At 46.6% G+C, this 22,934-nt stretch overlaps 1 protein-coding gene across 1 annotated transcript in view; it reads left to right on the top strand.

Moving 5' to 3' along the window:
• LOC115081976 (von Willebrand factor A domain-containing protein 5B2-like) overlaps window positions 1-22,934 on the top strand; it is a 269,330-nt gene that overhangs the window by 92,748 nt on the left and 153,648 nt on the right. The window contains exons 10-11 of the mRNA XM_029586215.1: window positions 6,366-6,529; window positions 19,046-19,177. Of these exons, the coding sequence (XP_029442075.1) occupies window positions 6,366-6,529; window positions 19,046-19,177 (296 nt within the window). The remainder of the gene's footprint in view (window positions 1-6,365; window positions 6,530-19,045; window positions 19,178-22,934) is intronic.

Here is a 22,934-nt window from a genome sequence, read left to right on the forward strand (position 1 = left end):
CAGCTGTCACCAAGAAGACGACTATTCTGGTGGCGGGGGCCATGGCTTTAAAGGATGTCCAAGACCATAAGCTGGAGATTCATCTCAAGCGGATCTTTGAGGTTTCTGCTTTGAGCCTTTGGGCGGCTATTTGCTCCAGCTTTATGCAGCAGGCATGCTTGCATTGGGTGCAGCAGCTGCAAGGGGACCAAGCTGGTCTTGTGGAGCATTTGGAGGCTTCAGTGGCCTACATAGCTCACACATTGTATGACTTAGTGCGGGCCTCTTCATGGCTTCTGTGGTGTCGGCCAGGAGATTATTGTGGTTGCAGCACTGGTTGGCGGATGTTTCGTCCAAATCTCAGTTGAGTTCCCTGCCGTTTAAGGGTCGTCTTTTGTTTGGAGAGGACCTTGAGCAGTTGGTAAAACAGTTAGGGGACAACAAGGTCCACAAGTTGCCAAAGGATAGGCCTAAGTCCAGACCTTTCAGTCTCGGGCCCGTTTCCATGAAGGCAGAAGGCCTCGATACGTGAGGGGGGCAGTGACCATGCAGAAGCAGTCTGCGGGCCATGGTCAGTCCTGGGGCAGATTTTCGGGGAGCTCAGAGGCCCTTTAGAGTCCTCTCTGGAGATGGGGCTCTGGAAGCAATATCCTCCCAATGAGGCAAGGCTGTCCCACTCCTTCATTCCCTTCTTAGGGGGGCATATAGCGCTTTTCTACGAGGAGTGGGCCAGTCTCACTCAGGATCAGTGGATCCTCTTGATCAGAAGAGATGGTTACGCTTTAGAATTTGCTCGTCCCGTCTGCGACCTCTTTTTGGTCTCCCCTTGTGGTTTGTTGACAAAGTGACACACAGTTCGAGAGACCTTGGACAGATTGCAGGATTTAGAAGCCATGGTGCAGGTTCTCCCGGAAGAATGGGGCAAAGGGCAGTAAACCGATTATTTCGTGGTTCCCAAAAAGGAGGGCACTTTTTGGCCTATTATGGACCTAGAAAGAGTAAATGCAGCGCTGAAAGTCCCGGGATTTTGCATGGAAACTCTAAGGTCGGTGATTGTTGCAGTTCGCAGTCAGGAATTCCTAGCTTCCTTGGATCTAACGGAGGCGTATCTTCATATCCCCATTTGTCGGGATCACCTGCTTTATCTGAGGTTCATGGTTCTCAGAAACTCATTCTTTCGGCGAGAGTGTTTGCGAGCGGGACTCTACAGGCCCCACCCTGGCTAGAGGGCTTTTGTATATCCCAGGAGTCTGAAATGATCTGGGTACGTACAGGGAAAGGAAAATTGGTTCTTACCTGCTAATTTTCGTTCCTGTAGTACCACGGATCAGTCCAGAGTGCCTCCCGCTTGATGAAGGCGGAGAATCTTAAGAACATAAGAAATTGCCATGCTGGGTCAGACCAAGGGTCCATCAAGCCCAGCATCCTGTTTCCAACAGAGGCCAAACCAGGCCACAAGAACCTGGCAATTATCCAAACACTAAGAAGATCCCATGCTACTGATGCAATTAATAGCAGTGGCTATTCCCTAAGTAAACTTGATTAATAGCCGTTAATGGACTTCTCCTCCAAGAACTTATCCAAACCTTTTTTGAACCCAGCTACACTAACTTCACTAACCACATCCTCTGGCAACAAATTCCAGAGCTTTATTGTGTGTTGAGTGAAAAAGAATTTTCTCCGATTAGTCTTAAATATGCTACTTGTTAACTTCATGGAATGCCCCCTAGTCCTTCTATTATTTGAAAGTGTAAATAATCGAGTCACATCTACTCATTCAAGACCTCTCATGATCTTAAAGACCTCTATCATATCCCCCTCAGCCATCTCTTCTCCAAGCTGAACAGCCCTAACCTCTTCAGCTTTCCTCATAGGGAGCTGTTCCATCCCCTTTATCATTTTGGTTGCCCTTCTCTGTACCTTCTCCATAGCAACTATATCTTTTCTGAGATGCGGCAACCAGAACTGTACACAGTATTCAAGGTGCGGTCTCACCATGGAGTGATACAGAGGCATTATGACATTTTCCGTTCTATTAACCATTCCCTTCCTAATAATTCCTAACATTCTGTTTGCTTTTTTGACTGCTGCAGGACACTGAGCCGACGATTTTAAAGTATTATCCACTATGATGCCTAGATCTTTTTCCTGGGTGGTAGCTCCTAATATGGTACCTAACATAGTGTAACTACAGCAAGGGTTATTTTTCCCTATATGCAACACCTTGCAGTTTTCCACATTAAATTTCATCTGCCATCTGGATGCCCAATCTTCCAGTCTTGCAAGGTCCTCCTGTAATGTATCACAGTCTGCTTGTGATTTAACTACTCTGAATAATTTTGTATCATCTGAAAACTTGATAACCTCACTCGTCATATTCCTTTCCATATCATTTATATATATATTGAAAAGCACCGGTCCAAGAACAGATTCCTGAGGCACTCCACTGTTTACTCTTTTCCACTGAGAAAATTGACCATTTAATCCTACTCTCTGTTTCCTGTCTTTTAACCAGTTTGTAATCCACGAAAGGACATCGCCTCTTATCCCATGACTTTTTAGTTTTCGTAGAAGCCTCTCATGAGATACTTTGTCAAACGCCTTCTGAAAATCCAAATACACTACATCTACTGGTTCACCTTTATCCACATGTTTATTAACCCCTTCAAAAAAATGAAGCAGATTTGTTAGGCAAGACTTCCCTTGGGTAAATCCATGTTGACTGTGTCCCATTAAATCATGTCTTTCTATATGCTCTACGATTTTGATCTTGAGAATAGTTTCCACTATTTTTCCCGGCACTGAAGTCAGGCTCACTGGTCTATAGTTACCCGGATTGCCCCTGGAGTCTTTTTTAAATTTTGGGGTTACATTAGCCACCCTCCAGTCTTCAGGTACAATTGATAGGTTACAAATTTTAACTAATAGATCAGAAATTTCATTTTTGAGTTCCTTCAGTACTCTAGGATGCATACCATCTGGTCCAGGTGATTTGCTACTCTTTAGTTTGTCAATCTGGCCTACTACATCTTCCAGGTTCACAGTGATTTTGTTCAATTCATCTGACTCATCACCCCTGAAAACCATCTCTGGAACTAGTGTCTCCCCAACATCCTCATTAGTAAACACGGAAGCAAAGAATTCATTTAGTCTTTCTGTAATGGCCTTATGTTCCCTAAGAGCCCCTTTAACCCCTCGGTCATCTAATGGTCCAACCGACTCCCTCATAGGTTTCTTGCTTTGGATATATTTTTAAAAGTTTTTATTATGAGTTTTTGCCTCTATGGCCAACTTCATTTCAAATTCTCTCTTCGCCTGTCTTCTGCTTGGCTGTGCTCTTTTTGCTATGCAGATTATTCAGAGCTTTAACAAGTGTTTTCAAGTCTTTTGTAAGTTTTTGCAAGTTTTACAAGTATCTGCAAGTGAGTTTTTGTGCTTGGGTACCTATCAATACTGATGAACTGCAGGTGGCACCAGTGTTTATCAAGCAGTGTCAGTTAAACTTTCTCTGTCTCCATCTGCTGGCACAGATGCATAAACCCAGGAGTCTGGAATGATCCGTGGTATTAGAGGAATGAAAATTAGCGGGTAAGAACCAATTTTCCTTTAAGGCACAAGCTGCTGAATCTCCCTTTCCTTTCCAGTATACATAGAGTGCTGAATCTGCCTTATCCCTCCTCTCCCCCCCCCCCACTACACACAGAGTACTGAATCTGCCTTATCCCTCCTCTCTCCCCCCCCCCCACTACACACAGAGTACTGAATCTGCCTTAATCCCTCCTTTCCCCCCACCCACTACACACAGAGTACTGAATCTGCCTTATCCCTCCTCTCCCCCCACCCACTACACACAGAGTACTGAATCTGCCTTATCCCTCCTCTCCCCTTCTCTAGTATACACAAGATACTGAATCTGCCATATCTCTCCTCTCCCCTTCTCTAGTATACACAGAGTACTGAATCTGCCTTATCTCTCCTCTCCCCTTCTCTAGTATACACAGAGTACTGAATCTGCCTTATCCCTCCTCTCCCCTTCTCTAGTATACACAGGGTACTGAATGTGTCTTATCCCTCCTCTCCCCTTCTCTAGTATACACAGGGTACTGAATCTGCCTTATCTCTCCTCTTCCCTTCTCTAGTATACACAGGATACTGAGTCTGCCTTATCTCTCCTCTCCCCTTCTCTAGTATACACAGGGTACTGAATCTGCCTTATCTCTCCTCTCCTCTTCTCTAGTATATACACAGGGTACTGAATCTGCCTTATCCCTCCTCCCCCTTCTCTAGTATACACAGGGTACTGAATGTGTCTTATCCCTCCTCTCCCCTTCTCTAGTATACACAGGGTACTGAATCTGCCTTATCTCTCTTCTCCCCTTCTCTAGTATACACAGGGTACTGAATCTGCCTTATCCCTCCTCCCCCTTCTCTAGTATACACAGGGTACTGAATCTGCCTTATCTCTCCTCTCCCTTCTCTAGTATACACAGGGTACTGAATCTGCCTTATCTCTCCTCTCCCCTTCTCTAGTATACACAGGGTACTGAGTCTGCCTTATCTCTCCTCTCCCTTCTCTAGTATACACAAGATACTGAATCTGCCTCATCCCTCCTCTCCTCCCCTCCATCTCCAGTGTACACAGGGTGTTGGAGCTGTCTTATCCATTCCTCTCCCCCCCATATTCTCCCTTCTGTGGCTCCTCTCCTGTTATTATTTGGGAAGGCAGGGGTCACACAGCTCCATGGCTAATTTTTCAGAGACTCCAAGGCCCAGCACTCAGCTAGCATGGGCACTGCTGAAACAAGCGGTTTGCTTCTCTCTTATTCTTCACTACCCAGCTATGCCCAACTAGTGGAATTCCCACCTGACTATTCATTTCAGTTCTTTACTGTCACATGCCAGGCTCTTCGGCATTTTAGTAACCACCTCTGATTTCCTTATGAAAGTACTGACTAGAAGTGAGTTCAGAGCGTACACTAATCACTTCCCCTCTCTTGCGTGAACTTTGTTATCATCCTTCTCTCTTACTGATCACATGGCTACTGTCTAACCAACTTCCCACATCTAATCCCATGACCCCGCTGCTTTCCTTCTACATGAACTAATAGCAAAGGCTTTGCAGAAATCTAAGTACAGCATATCCAGCACACCCACTGATCTAATCTCTATGAAAGAAATTGATCAGATCTATGACCTGCAGGAAAGTCAGGGTGCCTCAGATCTTGGAACTTGCCGGATTTTCTTTAGTACTAGAGCCAGACCCAAGAATTGATGAACTGATCTGTAGTTTCCAACCCCATCTCTTATTTCCACATTTATAAGGATGGACAGTAGGGGTGCTAGCTGTGGGGGAGTTCGCAGCTCTTGCAATCCTAGCCCTTCACAGCAGGAGGCACTGTAGGGAATGGTGCACAAGCACTGTGTTTATAGCTCCTGCAGTTTCAGCCTCTCCCAGCAGGAGGCACTGTAGGGAATGGTGCACGAGCACTGAGTGAGTTTATAGCTCCTGCAGTTCCAGCCTCTCCCAGCAGGAGGCACTGTAGGGAATGGTGCACAAGCACTGTTTATAGCGCCTGCAGTTCCAGCCTCTCCTAGCAGGAGGCACTGTAGGGAATGGTGCACAAGCACTGTTGAGTTTATAGTTCCTGCAGTTCCAGCCTCTCCCAGCAGGAGGCACTGTAGGGAATGATGCACAAGCACTGTTGAGTTTATAGTTCCTGCAGTTCCAGCCTCTCCCAGCAGGAGGCACTGTAGGAAATGTGCACAAGCACTGGCTAGGAGACTGTGTAGATTTTCTGGGTATAGAGGAGAGAAGGATGTGGGGAACACTAAACAGGTAGGAGGAGGAAGAGTGTAGCGACTTTGGAGGGAGTGGAGAGTGCCTCCTGCTGGGAGAGGCTGGAACTGCAGGAGCTATAAACTCACTCAGTGCTCGTGCACCATTCCCTACAGTGCCTCCTGCTGGGAGAGGACTCAGTTTGGAGGAGTACAGTTTGTTTTAGGGGAGTGGCTATGATCAAGGTCAGTTTTAGCCCTGGTTTCACCATGTGTAGCTGGTAAGAGTTGGAGAAGGGAAGTTCTCTCTCTACTAATTCCAAGAGTGCTTCTCCCCCTTCCCCAAAGACTGGGACATGGCTGTTTGACCGCCTTGGTGGTGCCCCATACCCAGCAGAGGCACCCTCTGTGCTCATGGTAGTGGTGGGGGATCAGTGAAGAACAATGGCTATAGTGCTGCTGGAGGGGGGGGGGGGGGGGATGCTGGTGATGGGAGTGCTCTGGCTCTGTGGAGAGTAGTTGGGGGGGGGGGGGGGGGGGGGGAGAGGTACCACTCGCTGTCCTCAGGTGGTGCTGAGGGCTCACTTCCTCTTCTTTTGGTTCTCTTCCAGCCCTACCAGCTGTTTTGGAGGCGGGGGGAGCCTGAAGGCAGCCCCCTCGCTGGACTCACTAGTGCCCAGCACCATCTTGGCAGCGTTCACAGAAGAACCGTCCAACCCCTGCAGATACGAGTTCAGCTTTGAGATGCTGGTGAAGGGGCCTTGCCTGCTGGCAGGTAGGGACGCCGCCCTTTTCATGATCTCTGTCGGAGGTGCCAGGTCTGCCCTGGGGAGAGTGAGCGACGTCTGCCCAAGGGGGCATCATCAGTGGCTCCTAGGAGGACGGGGGGCGAGGCCGCTGCAGGGACTGGAAATGATGCCCCTCAATCTCCCAGCCTAACCCCCTGAATTCCCAGTCACGGACTTTACAATCTACGGTCAGGGGTTTCCAGTCCTGGCTCCCAGTGCTGCTCTAATTTCTCATTCTGACTGAAGGTTCTTCAAACTCCTCTCTTCAATGTGAATTTGTTGGAATCCGTCCTGAGGCCACTCTTGCAAAAAGGCAGAGTATCAAACGGCTATAAATAAATAAATAAATACAAAATAGGATGTTAGTATTGTGGCCTGGGGAACGCTCGGAGAGAGAAAAGTGGGAGGAGAAGTGCAGCCAGGGTGCAGGGGGGCAAACCAGAGGGCATTACTGTTGGACGGTGGGGTTGGAGGAAAGAGAGGGGCTCCTGCTGCTGAGCAGGGAGTGGGAGATAGAGAAGGGGGCACTGCCTCGGGCGTTGGGACTCAGCTATTCTGAGCTTAACCTAAGATATTACTGCAGTTCCCTGTACGAACCCCCGGATCAGTCCAGACCGTGGGGGCTGAGCCTCCTGTCCAGCACGTGGACTGATCCGTGGTACTACAGGAACGAAAATGAACAGGTAAGAACCAATTTTCCTATACACTCCATGCTACTCAGGTAAGGGAAGCACCTCTCTGCTCTATATAATCTATTTATCATAAATGTAACTAGCAGAGACTGGGAGACAAGGTGGGTGACTACTGGCACGATTGGTACATGCTGAGAAAAGTAAACATGATAGATACACACACACACATACATACATACATACATACATACATACACACACATACATACATACATACATACATACATACACACACATACATACACACACACACACATACATACACATACATACATACACACACACACATACATATATATATTTAGAGGAACAGGTAATGCCCAAGCTGTCAGACGTCTCACAGGTATTTGCAGACTTTTGGAAACATTTCTCTGCTAAGCAGCCTGCTTCTGGATTCTGTCCTCTTTCTTTCCTAATTTACGACTCCCTCAGAAACACTTATTTGGATGGGGACCTGTTTCAGAGATGGAAATCTTGGCGCATATAAAATTGCTAAAGCTTAGGAAATGAATGTTACAGAAGTGTGGGTCGGCTGCTGCTGGTTCCCCACTGACGTCACTGTTTGCAGAAGCCACGACTGCAGAACTGCTTTTTTTTTTTCAGCTGCTATGTGAACAGGGCCTTCAGTACAGGGACCCTGCTCTGCTGGAGTCCATCCCTCCAATCCCTCTTCTCGGTACCAAGGTGAAGCTTTTCCCTTCTGTTTTGGCAAACAGACTCAGCTGCGTGATTCCCTCTCTACTCACGTCTGACCAAGTTGGCTTTCTTCAAAACAGGATTTCCGTGGCTGAGGTGCCTGGAGTCCTGTCCACGCTTGATGGTGTACAAGATCTGATGCAGGGACAGGGAGAGCCTTTGACAAGGGAACTGGTCTGATTGGTTCCAGGTGTTGCCCGAATATGGCTTTTGTGGCCTCTTTTTTTTTTTTTTGTGGACTCCTGACACTGTGCAGCACCCAGTGCGGAGATTTTGGTAAATGACCATCTTTCAGATTCCCTGCCGTCACCTTTATTAATTTTGTTGGTTTTGGAGCCGTTGGCGATTAAATTGCGCAGTTCCCAGCAGTTTCAGGACGTGGCAGTTAAGGGATATGCCTCTTTGCAGGTGACATGGTTTTTTGTACATTAAGTTTGGGGTATTCTCTGCTTTACATATTAATTATTCAAAGTCCATTGCTCTTCCTTTCGATGAATCTTTATCTCACAGGTGCATTGCAAGGCTTCCTTTTTCCCTGTCTGTCTTGCTGTCAGCAGATCTGTGACTTACACTGGTTATTGTTAAAGTGCAGTTACTGTTAGGGAAGAGGCAAGATTTGCCCTTGTTTGGCAGTTGCACCTTGTTCAGGACGGTAAGCGTTGCCCAATGTTTTGTACCCATTGCAGACGATTCCCTGTTGGGTAAAGCAGCGTGACCATCATATTTTTTAGGCTGCTTTAATACAATTTTTGTGGAAGGGTAAACTGTTTATCATTAATTATGCTAAACTGGTATGGAAGGAGTGAGGCTGCCAGATTAGTGATGGTACAGTATGGCAGTCAGATGAGATTGAGTGCCGATCTCTTGCCGGTTCTCAGTAAGTGTGCTCTTATCCCGTTATTGGAGACGGAAGCTAGTGATGCATCCTTGGTTCCGTTTTTTTTTTAAGACTATAAGAAAGTTTTGTGGACCCCCACGAGTTCCTGTGAGTCCTATGCTTCTTTCTCTTGTTGAAGCTTGGAGATAGGTACAAGCATTTAGGTCGTGGCCACATCTGTCCCCCTTTCTCCAATTTGTGAATCGCATCCAGTTTCACCGGGGCAGGAGTCTGCAATCTTTCATTTATAGAAGATTAAGGGTTTAAGTTCAGAATGGGATCTTGTGCGGTCTGGCACGTCAGAAGTGGTCTCAGGTATTAAAGGACAAGTGGAATATCCCAAATATTCAATTTTACAGCTACCTGCAAGCAAGACATTTCATATTCACTTCCTTAAAGCATGTTACTAAGGGTTCACTGATGGGAGGCTTAGGTGACTCAATTCAGAATGTCTCTAAAACACTTAACAAGACTGTATAAAATGTTGAGGGGTAATGTAAAGGTTCTTCTTTAGCTACACCAGCTGATAAATGGTCTAAGGGCCTGAGAAGGGAGGTAGATGATGATGGTTTACTTCCCTTTCTAAACTGACACCGTTTAAAAAGTTAAAAAGGGCTTTCCTTGATAGAGTGAGAGGGAATGATTATCACTTATTTGACACAAATGCCAGCGGGAGCCTGGTATGTGTATGCATGGTTTTATGGTGTCCAGAATTGAGATCGACTTCTTGGTTGCGGTCTAGTTGATACCCTTGCCAATGGATGGGAAACGCGTGTTTTGTATCTCGCTTTCATGCTAGCCAGAAAATAGCCATTTTGAAGGCTTGGGTGGAGACTGTTCAGCTTTCTCTCTCTTTGTGGGAACAGTTGATGGTAAACTATTTTTATAATGATTTTCTGTATTTGTCTATTATACAGCAGGGCATCTTGCACTTGTGGCATAGCTTTTGTAGTATCTTGCCTGTGCAGATGAAATCTTCTGTCCTTTGTGGCAGGAGGAATATGGGATGAGTGACGGTGTGAGAGTGATGGTGTGAGAGTGAGAGTGACGGAGTGAGAGTGGCTGATATGACTGTATATCTGGATGGAGTGGTTGATGGGTTATTCTATTGTGAAAAATGCTTAGGAGGCTATTGTTTCTGAAACTTTGGTTGCATTTTATTATTGTTTTCATACTTGACTGCTCATTTGGTATGTGATACTGCAATTACTCTTGAATAATGCAAATATTTAAAACAATAAAAAGAAGTGGTGATGGGGGAGTTCCAGGGGTGTAGTTAAATCTTAGACGGTGAGTGTGGTATTAGGTTTCAGCCAAATACAATTAGCAGGGTAAATTGGAATGGAAAAATCCCTGTCCTAAAACAGCCTGGATAATTGTATCTGGGTATATTCAGCAGAACACTTATTACCCAGGGTAAGTTCTGCTGAATATCCAGGTAACTTAACCTGGATAACTCTTCCACTCACTGGCTCATTGAATATTGACCTCTGTTTTGCCTCTGATTATTGCCCCATATATATATATATATATATATATATATATATATATATATATATATATATATATATATATATATATATATTACTTTGGCAGCACATCTATCAGGTGAAAAAAGCTTTCCTGAATAAGACAGGTCATAAGCCGAAATACTCAGGAGCCATCCTTAACATGGCAACAAGCCCCTAGTATTCTGGTACCCCCACCTTTACCCAATCCCCCCATCCTCCTGGACTACTCCCTACCCTCCATCCCCACTAAAGCTTGACCACTGTAGGAAGGGAAATCCCATCTATGATGGCAAGGAAGCAGAGAGTGTCAGGAGGTCTGGGTGGGTCACGGGAGGGTTTAATGCTTGCAGTTTGGTCTTCAGTCATTCACTGAGCTGCTGGCGATGCCCTGGGGGGTGAGTTACTTAACGAACATTGAGTTGTGGCTCGTACTGGGCAGATTGAGTTGCTGGCTGGTGGAAGGGGGGGGGGGGGGGGGGGGTGGGAAGCCAGTGTTGCTAAGAGTGGTTCCTGTACATACTCAGTTCATTCCAGACCAGGGGATTGTGCATCCCTACCAGCAGATGGAGTCAGAGAACAATTAGAACTTTGGGCACTGCTACATAAGAGAGAGAGAGCACCCCCTGCAGTCCCTCAGTGTCTCTCTGACTCCAGCAGATGATAGAGATGCAAACCTGCAGTCTAGGGTTTAGTTTAACAAAAAAAAAAAAGTGTAGTTAGTTTAGCTGAGCTGAGATGTTGCTCCCTGAGGTGTTAGGCACCGTTGCGGGCCATTCCTCCAGAGGAGCCCTGGGGAGTTAAATAAACCTGACTGTGTTTTGCCTGCACCCTGCCGGAGGGCCTGATAACCAGAGGCTTCTGGTTCCCTTGGCCTCCAAAGCTGTTCCCGGTTTCCTCTGGTCCTGCTGAGGTTGGCTAAAGTTTTTATTTAAAAAAAAAGAAAAAGAAAAGAAAAGTGATTTCATCAGAACCTAAGAAGTTCCTCAGGGTGGCCTCTGGACTTAGTCAGGGCCCGACCGGGACAGTGTGGGTACTGTGGCCTGAGGAGGAGAACGGTCAGTGTCTGGGGCTCCAGGCGGGTGCGACATCAGACGCGATAGCTTCCTGAAGGGAGGGGGCTCCCTCTGCTCTTTCAGGGTGCACGCTGGTTCAATCTCACGTCCCGCGGTGTGATTTGACGCTTTCGGTGCAGGCAGCTGCGGGCCCTGGTGCCTTGGTCCACAGGCTCCTTTTTGGCGGGTGCCGCTTTCGTCGGAGCTCTCCCGCGGTTCACCGCATGGCGTCAAAATCCAAGATGGTCGCCTGCCACGCATGTGACGCGGCAGGGGGCAGGTTGGATTTGTGCTCTCTCTGTGTTAACTGTGGGCCGGGAGGGGAGGGGGCCACTCAGTTAGGCTAGGCCTCCATTCAGCCGAGCTTCCTGCCTCTGCTTCGGAAGTCGAGGATTCTGACTTCGTGGTGCCGGGGGGGGGGGATTCCCCTCCCCCCCCCTTTCCCCTATGGAGCTGGTTTGCATGCCTCCGGATGAGCTGTACAGCCCGAGCGCCTGCAGGGGGTGGGGGAGCCTGTAGACTTCTCTCCTGAATTTGTGCTGCTTCTTCATCAGGCCTTTTTGGCCAATGAAAGATCCGGAATTAAAAGGACAGCGGAGCGGTCAGCGGACCTGTCCAGCGGGGATCCAAACGTTCTTCTCAGGATCCTCAGGATTCCCTGCAGCCCCTGGGTCTCCGTCATGCACGGGGTGACCCGGCCTCCAGCGGGGACGCTTTGGGGGTGCTGCAAGGTGGCCTTGGATGGATTCCCAATCCCAGAGGGGGATGACCCTCGAGTTATCCAGCTGTTCAAGCTGGGGGAGCTCCGCCTATTGATTCCCCAAATTTTAGAAGAGTTGAGGGTCAAGGTCTCTCAGGAAGAGTCCGGATAGTGAGGGCTTCAATCCGGTGCTCGATGTTCTGTGAGGACCGACAACCACCTTTCCCAAGAAGATGAGGAAGTTGGTGACAGGGGAGTGGGACTCTCCTGATTCCGGCTTGAAAGTAGGCCGAGCAATGGCAAAAATGTACCCCCTCTCTCTGGAGACCGTGGACCTTCTGAAAGTGCCGCGGGTGAATGCCGCAGTTTCGGCAGTCACCAAGAAGACAACAATCTCTGTGGCTGGGGCGGCTGCTTTGAAAGCCATGCAGGACCGCAAACTGGAAATTCAGTTGAAGCATTTGATTGAGGTCTCTGCACTCGGCCTGCGCATGGCGGTGAGTGCCAGCATAATACAGCGTGCCTGTCTGTGTTGGGTCCAGAAGGTTGCAGAGGCGGTAGCAGCAGGCGACATTTTGCCCTTGCAAGCGGCCCGCCTTGAGGCGGGAGTGGCTTATGTGGCTGGTGCTCTCTGTGATTTGGTTCGCACCTCTGCGCGTAGTTTGGTTTCCTCTGTGGCGGCTCACAGGCTTTTATGGTTACGGAACTGGTTGGTGGACTTGTCCTGTAAGGCACAACTCTGTAATCTCCCCTTCAAGGGAAATCTCCTGTTTGGGGAGGATTTGGACCAGTTGGTGAAGCTATTGGGGGAGACTAAGGGCAATAGGTTGCCAGAAGATAGGAAGCCGAGTAAGAAGGTTTTTCCTTCATGAGCTCATTTTAGGGATTCTCGGCGTTTTCGTAAATAATATTGACTGGGTAAATGTAACATCAGGACTTGCTAGAGACATAAAGTTCCTGGATGTAAGAAATGACTGCTTCATGGAGCAATTGGTTCAGGAACCAACAAGAGAGGAAGCTATTTTAGATTTAATTCTTAGTGGAACGCAGGATTTGGTGAGAGAGGTAACGGTGGTGGGGCCACTTGGCAACAGTGATCATAACATGATCAAATTTAAACTAATAACTGGAAGGGGGACAATAAGTAAATCTGCAGCTCTAACACTAAACTTTCAAAAGGGAAACTTTGATAAAATGAGGAAAATAGTTAGAAAAAAACTGAAAGGTGCAGCTGCAAAGGTTAAAAGTGTTCAACAGGCTTGGACATTGTTTAAAAATACAATCCTAGAGGCGCAGTCCATATGTATTCCATGCATTAAGAAAGGTGGAAAGAAGGCAAAACGATTACCGTCATGGTTAAAAGGTGAGGTGAAAGAGGCTATTTTAGCCAAAAAAAATCCTTCAAAAATGGGGAAGAAGGATCCATCTGAAGAAAATAGGAAAAAGCATAAGCATTGTCAAGTTAAGTGTAAAACGTTGATAAGACAGGCGAAGAGAGAATTTGAAATGAAGTTGGCCATAGAGGCAAAAACTCATAATAAAACTTTTAAAAATATTTATTTATTTATTTTATTTATTTAAAGCTTTTATATACCGGCATTCGTAGGACACATCATGTCGGTTTACAGGTAACTGAGAAAGGAAAATTATAATGAACGATGCATAAAAGGATAGTTAGATAACACACGAAAGAGCATTTTATTTATTTATTATTTAGCACTTTTATATACCGATTTTCCAGTAACAGAATTACTAATCAAGTCGGTTTACATTCTAAACAATAACCATGACAAGAGGATGTCTTACAATAAACAGGTAAATTGAACTTGGATAAAAATAAAAGGGGTTAACAACATAAAGTAACAGATATGGGGCCTAATGTAGGCTGGAGTTACGAACGGGTGTTGGGCATAGAGGTCAACGAGAATAGTATAAACTTGGCTAAATATATCTGAAGCAAGTAACCTGTGAGGGAGTCGGTTGGACCACTAGATGACTGAGGGGTTAAAGGGGCTCTTAGGGAAGATAAGGCCATTGCAGAAAGACTAAATGAATTCTTTGCCTCCGTGTTTACTAATGAGGATGTTGGGGAGATACCAGTTCCAGAGATGGTTTTCAGGGGTGATGAGTCAGATGAACTGAACAAAATCACTGTGAACCTGGAAGATCTAGTAGGCCAGATTGACAAACTAAAGAGTAGCAAATCACCTGGACCGGATGGTATGCATCCTAGGGTTCTGAAGGAACTAAAAATGAAATTTCTGATCTATTAGTTAAAATTTGTAACCTATCATTAAAATCATCCATTGTACCTGAAGACTGGAGGGTGGCCAATGTAACCCCAATATTTAAAAAAGACTCCAGGAGCGATCCGGGTAACTATAGACCAGTGAGCCTGACTTCAGTGCCAGGAAAAATAGACCCCAGATTTCCATTCATCGTGGAGGTAGATGTCCCCTCCGAGGGAGTAGGAGCGGTTCTCAGCCAGCACGAATTTGCTGGAACTCTACACTCTTGCTCCTTTTTCTCGAAGAAGTTCTCTCCGGCGGAATGAAATTATTCCATCGGTGACCAAGAGCTTCTAGCCATCAAGCTCGTGTTCAAAGAGTGGCTGGAGGGGGCACAACAATGTATCACAGTTTACATGGACCACAAAAATCTAGTACATCTGCAACAAGCCCACGCCTTAACCCTTGCTAAACCCATTGGGCTCTCTTTTTCACCCATTTCAATTTTGAATTCCGCTATCGACCAGCCAGCAAGAATATAAGAGCGGATGCCCTCTCCCGTTCCTTCTCTTCCGAGGTTCAAGAGGAACCAACTCAACACATTCTAGACCCAGCCTGCGTCATCCTCTCTGCCACCCAGGCCATCCCTCCGGGTAAGATAGTAGTTCCAAAGAGACTCCGTAACAAGGTCCTAGCCTGGGTGCACAACTCCCATGTCGCCGGCCATCCTGGACAGGCTTGGACTCAGACCCTTCTCCAAGAATTTTACTGGTGGCCTGAGAGGTTAAGGACATCCGAGCGTATGTCGACTCTTGCCCCACCTGTGCGTAACAAAAGACACTGGTGAGGAAACCTTGGGGCTTACTGCAGCCACTAACAGCCCCTAAGGAGCCCTGGACACACATCTCCATGGACTTCATAGTGGATCTCCCCACCTTGGAGGGTAACACGGTGACCTGGATGGTGGTCAACCACTTTTCAAAAATGGTTGCACTTCACTCCTTTACCCGGTCTTCTATCTGACTCCCAACTGGCTCAATTATTTATACACAGAATTAAATGTATTCGCCAAATTTCAATTTATATAATTTTGTGATTTATGGAACCATCATATAAACTCCTTAATTGTTATCTTTCAGAGCCTTGCCTTATGCTGCATTGATAAATAAGAGGGGCACACTTAATCATAGGTCCACTTTTAGTATTCTTAAGCATTTTTTTCAAGTATTTTTCAAAAATTGTGAGCATTAAAAAGTGCACTACTTCCTCGTTTTTTGAAGTTACTTCAGGCCCAACACGGTACCATGTTTCGCAAACTTCTGCTTCAGGGGCTGGAATCAACCTGTATTCAATCAAGAAAATCTCTTTTCAGTCCCATTTTATTTCTCTGCAAAACAGCAAGTATAAAACTTAAATGTCTCATTAGTAAATACCCTCCTGTGTACGTAATGCATACCGCAGAGCCCTATACAATAATCGAGATAATCCTTTTTTGAGGTCTTCCTCTTCGGAGGACTCCAATCACCGAACATTAGTCATGAGACATTCTCCATTAGCAGCCGCTGTAAATAGAATCATCAGAAAGCATTGGCGGTCTCTGCAAGATGTACATCCAGTTTTGTCTACACCAAAGGGATCCCAAAGGGAGGAACATAAAGAAGAATATCTGGTAGAACTGAGGGAGACAAAGAAAGTAATTAAGATGGCAAAAAGTCAAGCGGAAGAAAGGATTGCCAAAGAGGTAAAGAGAGGTGACAAAACATTTTTCAGATACATCAGTGAAAGGAGAAAAGTTCAAAGTGGTATAGTGAAATTGAAAGGTGAAAAGGATCAATGTGTGGAGAGAGACAAAGAAATGGCAGAACTATTTAACAAATACTTCAGTTCTGTGTTCACTAAAGAGGACCCTGGAGAAGGACCGTCACTAGTTAACAAGAAACTGGAGGGGAATGGAGTAGATGAAATTCCATTTACAGTAGAGATTGTATGGGAAGAGCTGGGGAAACTGAAAGTGGTCAAAGCCATGGGGCCTGATGAGGTTCATCCCAGGATACTGAGGGAGCTCAGAGATGTGCTGGCGGGTCTGCTGTGTGACCTGTTCAATAGATCCCTAGAAACGGGAGTGGTGCCGAGTGATTGGAGAAGAGCAGTGGTGGTCCCGCTTCACAAGAGTGGGAACAGAGAAGAAGCTGGTAACTACAGACCGGTTAGCCTCACCTCGGTGGTGGGAAAAGTAATGGAGTTGCTGTTGAAAGAAAGAATAGTGAATTATCTACAGTCGGGAGAATTGCTGGATCAGAGGCAGCATGGATTCACCAGGGGAAGATCCTGTCAGACAAATCTGACTGACTTTTTTGACTGGGTAACCAGGGAATTGGATCAAGGAACAGCGCTCGATGTCATCTACTTGGACTTCAGCAAAGCTTTGATACAGTCCCGCACAGGAGACTGGTGAATAAAATGAGAAACTTGGAAGTGAGTGCCAAGGTGGTGGCCTGGATTACAAACTGGTTGAAGGATAGAAGACAGTGTGTGATGGTGAATGGAACTTACTCTGAAGAGAGAGTGGTGTTGAGCGGAGTGCCGCAAGGGTTGGTGTTGGGACCGGTCCTGTTCAATATCTATGTGAGCCACATAGCGGATGAGATAGAAGGTAAGGTTTGCCTTTTTGCGGATGACACTAAGATCTGCAACAGAGTGGACACGCCGGAAGGAGTGGAGAGAATGAGACGGGATTTAAGGAAACTGGAAGAGTGGTCGAAGATATGGCAGCTGAGATTCAACGCCAAGAAGTGCAGAGTCATGCATATGGGGTGTGGAAATCCGAAAGAACTGTATTTGATGGGGGGAGAAGGGCTGATGTGCACGAAGCAGGAGAGAGACCTGGGGGTGATAGTGTCTAACGATCTGAAGTCGGCGAAACAATGTGACAAGACGATAGCTAAAGCCAGAAGAATGCTGGGCTGCATAGAGAGAGGAATATCGAGTAAGAAAAGGGAATATCTCCTTGTACAGGTCCTTGGTGAGGCCTCACCTGGAGTACTGTGTTCAGTTCTGGAGACCGTATCTCTGAAGGGACAGAGACAGGATGGAGGTGGTCCAGAGAAGGGCGACCAAAAAGGTGGAGGGTCTTCATCAAATGACTTATGAGGAGAGATTGAAGAATCTAAATATGTACACCCTGGAGGAAAGGAGGAGCAGAGGTGATATGATACAGACTTTCAGATACTTGAAAGGTTTTAATGATCCAAAGACAAAGACAAACCTTTTCCGTTGCAAAAAATCAGCCGAACCAGGGGTCACGATTTAAAACTCCAGGGAGGAAGACTCAGAACCAATGTCAGGAAGTATTTCTTTATGGAGAGGGTGGTGGATGCCTGGAACGCCCTTCCGGAGGAAGTGGTGAAGACCAAAACTGTGAAGGATTTCAAAGAGGCATGGGATAAACACTGTGGATCCATAAAGTCTAGAGGATGTGAATGAAGTGAAGAGGCATGGGGGCAGCTTGCGGGGGGAATGATGGCTACTACCTGGAGATTAATATCCTTATTCAATAAACATACACACGGTTAATGCGACTCCAACATTGCTCTATGCTTCAACGGCAAGAGGAAATGTGAAAAAAAGGATTTGCATCCACAAAAAAGCAGGGGAGTAGCTTGCTTGATACGGCGGTTACTACCTCAAACCAAATAAGCCTGATACTTCACTTTCAATGATATCCAGCATAGTTCTCTGCTTCAACAGCAGGGGGAATGTTGAAAAGATGATTTATATTTGGACAACAACCAACAAGGACTGAATTGCACATGCTGGATAAACATGTGTGGGAGTAGCTTGCTATGACTGCAGTTACTACCCCTAACCAATTAGCTAGATACTTCACTTAAATGCAGCTCCAGCACTGCTACCCCTAACCAATTAGCTAGATACTTCACTTAGGTGCAGCTGCAGCACTGTTAACTACATCGATGGTGGGGGTGGAAGGGAAATAGAACCAAAAAGTTACTTACAAGGGACAAGAGTAACAGATAAGTATAAAAAAAAATAAGTGTGAAAGCTTGCTGGGCAGACTGGATGGACCGTTTGGTCTTCTTCTGCCGTCATTTCTAAGTTTCTATATATATTACGCATTGCATACTCATACTCACGAGCCCAGAATATTAGAGACCAAGTAGTACACTCCAGAAACTTCAATCCCATCTTAGAGATGTCAGTGACACATACATGCAATTGCCTTCTATGTCAACAAAAGCTTCCTGACACAGAAAATCATTTGATTCAAGGTTGTAACATTGTATCTTCTTCAGAATTTACATGTAAAACCACCCATGTGGTATACTGTATAGTATGTCCATGTAAACTACTGTACGTAGGAATGACACAGCAGACAGAACATAAATCATGTTTGAAAACACAAAAGGACGATGCACCTTTAGTTGCCAAATCTGCAAACGTAAATTGCTTATAAAACTTACTCATGTAAATGTTGACCCTGCCCTGGAATGCTCCTAGGCCACCATTTTTGTTTTTTACTCTTGAACCCTTACATGTGTATGCTTGAGGTTTATAAAATATTACACAAGTATGTGTTATTTACATGTGTATATGCAAATATTTCATCATGCAGTCTTTTGAAAATCCACCTTTAAGTATGGTCTGCCACAGGACACAGCTGAGCAGGTGAAGACTGGTAAGCGTATATGACTTGTTCTTTTTATCTTTAGGATTTCTCTCTCTTCTGTAGGTTTGGAAAGTCCTACTCATGCCTTGCGTGCTGATGCCAGTCCCTATGCCAGCTGTGCCTCCACCATCTGCATTACTCTGGCAGAGGGGCACCATTGTGACAGAAACCTGGAGATCATCCTGCACCCCAGTGGTACGTGATGTTTACAGCTGGACAATAGTTTTGTCTTCAATGCTGGTCATGAGGTGGGGGAGATTATAGCAAGGCTTCACAAACGCGTCAGATTTTCAGGGCGGGAACATGATGACAAGAAAAGAATATATGGCTTATCTAGTCTACCCATCTCTGCCATCCGTTTTATTCCTTCAGAGATTCCCTGTGCTTATCCCATGCTCTCTTGAATTCCAGTACCACCACCTTCACTGGAAGATTATTCCTTGCATCTGCCACCCTTTCTGCAAAGAAATATTTCTTTAGATTACTCCTTAGTCTGCCCTCTTTCACCCTCATCCCATGACCCCTTGTTCCACAGCCTCCATTCTGTTCAAAAAGATCTGCTTTCTGTGCTTGGAAACCGTAGTGGTATTTAAATGTCTCTATTATGTCTGCCCTATCTAGTCTTTCCTTAGGGTGTACATGTTTAGATCTTTAAGTCTGCTCCCATATGCTTTACAATGGAGACCAGTTCCCATTTTAGTAGCCCCCTTGTAGACCACCTTAAATCCTTTTGAAGGGGCGATCTCCAGAACTGTACACAGAGTTCCCAATGAGGTCTCATCAGGGACCTGTTCAGGGATAATATCACATCATTCCTCTCCCTATGCAACAAACACCTTTCTGGATTTGCTGTCACCTTATCCACCTTTTGGCCTCCCTGAGTTCGTCAGATACAACCATCCCTAGATCCTGCCCTTCCTTTCTGCATAGAAAAATTTCACCCCTGTACTGTATTGCTCACTTGGGTTTTGCAGCCCAAATAGACAACCCTTTAATTTTTAGTATTTCTTAGTGTCCAGTCAGATGAATGCAGAACAAGTAGATTATGCACCTCTACCAGCAGATGGAGATGGTGAAACGGACATCACAGTATATATACCCCTGCAGTGACAGCCTGCCAGTATTCTCCGTCTCTAGCAGATGGTGGACGTGCATCTCCCTACTGGGGATTGCTTCATTTTCAAAAAGGAAAATTAAGAATATTACATTTGCCCCGCTCTCCTGCGGTGATACCAAAAGGTCCCTCCCACAGTTGAGAATTGCTGAGGTGATTTCCATAGTCCCTCAGATTAGTATCTTAGTCTGGTAGCTGGTTTTTCAGCCAGCGTGGACGTATTTATTTATCTATTTATAGTTTTTTCTATACCGGCATTCGTGAGAGTATCACATCATGCTGGTTTACAATAAACAGGGGAGTGATAAAAGGTATAGTGAGCGAAATAAATAACAGGTGCTGAACAAAAAACAGTTACAATAAAACAGGGATGAGTACAACTCGGAGCAGAGAAAAATGATAGGAAAATTAACATAATATATTAACCGAAATTAGACGAGGTACATTTACAAAGATTTGATAGGTACATTTGCAAAAGATTATGGTATTTACTAGGTCTTGCCCATTTGAACTTATTGTAGTTTTTTATGTAAGGGTAGTGATTGGAAGATGGTTAGAGGTGAGTTATGATTTAATCCGAGTCTGGGAAGGCTTTTTTGAATAGCCACGTTTTGAGTCTTTTCCTGAAAGTTGGGAGGCAAGGTTCCTGCCGCAGCTCCGGTGGGATGGAGTTCCAAAGAGGAGGTCCTGCTGTGGAGAATGCCCTGTCTCTGAAGGTTATATGAAGGGAGGTTTTGGAGTGAGGTACCCGAAGAGATTCCTTATAGTACTCTCTTATGGGTCTGGAGGATGTGCTTTTCAGCCGCTTAAGCTTAGCAGCTTGAGCGGCTGAAAGGCAGCGGGTGCAGAAAGCAGAGTGTGGCGGTGATGGCATATGCCCCCCCCCCCCACCTGCAGCTGGAGACTGTCTCTGTACTCAGCCAGATTTAAAAAATAAAAAAATAAATAAATAAATATATTTCCCTGTACGTACCAGGATCAGTCCAGGACACCTGGGTTGTGACTCCGCACCAGTAGATGGAGACAGATTAAAACTTGTGGGCGGAGCCATATATAAGCCCCTGTGCCAGTCACAGCCCCTCAGTCTTACTCTGTCTCCAGTAGATGGTGCAGGTCCAGTCACAGCCCTGCCTGACCTGATTCTGGTTGTTTTTCAGGTTTGATTTTTTAGTTAGTTTTTGGTTAGTGATTGTTTTTTTAACTAAATTGGGTTTTCTTTTAATTCTTTCCCGGTTGCCCTGCCTCCCAGGGGAGTTGAGAGGTCCTGAGGGGACTACCCTCCCCCGGTTGAGGCCGCTGCCAGGGTTGAGGACCCGGCTGAACTAGTGGCAGCGTCAGGGGTGACACCAGGGAGCCTGGTTCACTCACCCCTGCAGGAATAAGGGCTTTTCAGAACCAGGGACAGCGATTTTTTATTAAAAAAAAAAAAAAAAAAAAAAAAAGTTTTACTTTTGTTTTTGCGGCTCTCTGTTGCCTGGTGTCGCCGCTCCATTTTATTCGGTGGGGGGGCGTCGTTGATAGGGGGGAGGTCGCCGAATTGCGCCGTTTGCTTCTTTTCAATTTTTTCCTGCCTGAGGTAATTTTTTCGCCGCGGCCCCGTTTTTTTTTTTTTTTTTCTTCCCGCGTTTCTCGCCGGCATGCCGCATGCTGCACAGTGCAGGGCCTGCGGCTCAGCGCGCGCGCGTCTCTCTAGGGACAGCCTTTGTTCGGCCTGCGTCCCAGGTGATGAGGGACCCTCGGTAGCGCCGCGGGGGGCTCGTTCCCGGGTAGCGCGTTCGCCGTCGCGCGGTGGTAGCTCCGCTAACAGGCCTCAGGAACTTTTCCCAGTTAGTGCGGGAGTGGCGGCCATTTTGGCCACCGGCCGGGAAATTCCACAGGAAAAGGTGGGGGCTTCTTCCTTTCCTCCCGCGCTTTCCCCGCAGCGTGTCACGGCGGGGGAGGTTCCCTCGGAGGGGCTTAGGTCCCGGGGGGCTTCCGAAAGTGATTCTTCGGATTCTGGGGATTTTTCTGAGGATTTTGCGCTGTTACTGCGCAAAGTCCTCAGATACAAGCGCAGCAGGCGCAGCCGGGGAATTGGCTCGCGTGCGACCGACCACGGGTCCCCTCTACGGAAAAAGAAAGCCAGAAAGGGCGCAGAGATCGCCCACGGTGCGTCCCGGGGGAAGCGGCCTCCCAGGGGGGTGCCGCAAGAATCGGATACCGAGGATTCTCCTGGGGATGATACTGAGTCCTCCGAGGAGCCCCTGACGGGGGCCGGGAATGCAGCAGTGGATGGTACTGCACAGCCCATTGCAGAGAAACCTGCACAGGCTGCAGAAGGGGACGACCCCAAGGTGGTGCGGCTATTCCGCAGAGAGGAATTGGCACCTCTCATCCCGGCCATTCTCCAAGAATTGGGAATTGAAGCTCCTCCGGTGGTGGTCCGCCAGGAGGCAAATATGGATCCTGTTCTGCTTGGCCTCACAGGACCGGCGGTCGCCTTCCCTTTTCATTTCTCGTCCACGGATATCCTATTCAAGGAATGGGATACTCCGGAGCTGGGTTTGAAAGTCAGCAAGACCATGGATAAACTTTATCCTTTACCGGAGGAGGCGCTGGATCTCCTCAGACTTCCAAAGGTGGATTCGGCGGTGTCCGCTGTCACGAAGAGGTCTACCATCCCGGTCACGGGAGCTACGGCCCTCCGGGATATTCAAGACCGGAAGATGGAGGTACATCTCAAAAAGATTTTTGATGTTTCCGCCTTGGGAGTGCGAGCCGCCATTTGCACAAACTTCGCTATGCGAGCTAGTCTGCGCTGGGCCCAGGTTCTGCAGGCTAATGCAGGTCTCTCTCCGG

Source organism: Rhinatrema bivittatum, unplaced genomic scaffold, assembly GCF_901001135.1.
Source record: "Rhinatrema bivittatum unplaced genomic scaffold, aRhiBiv1.1, whole genome shotgun sequence".
NCBI lineage: Eukaryota > Metazoa > Chordata > Amphibia > Gymnophiona > Rhinatrematidae > Rhinatrema > Rhinatrema bivittatum.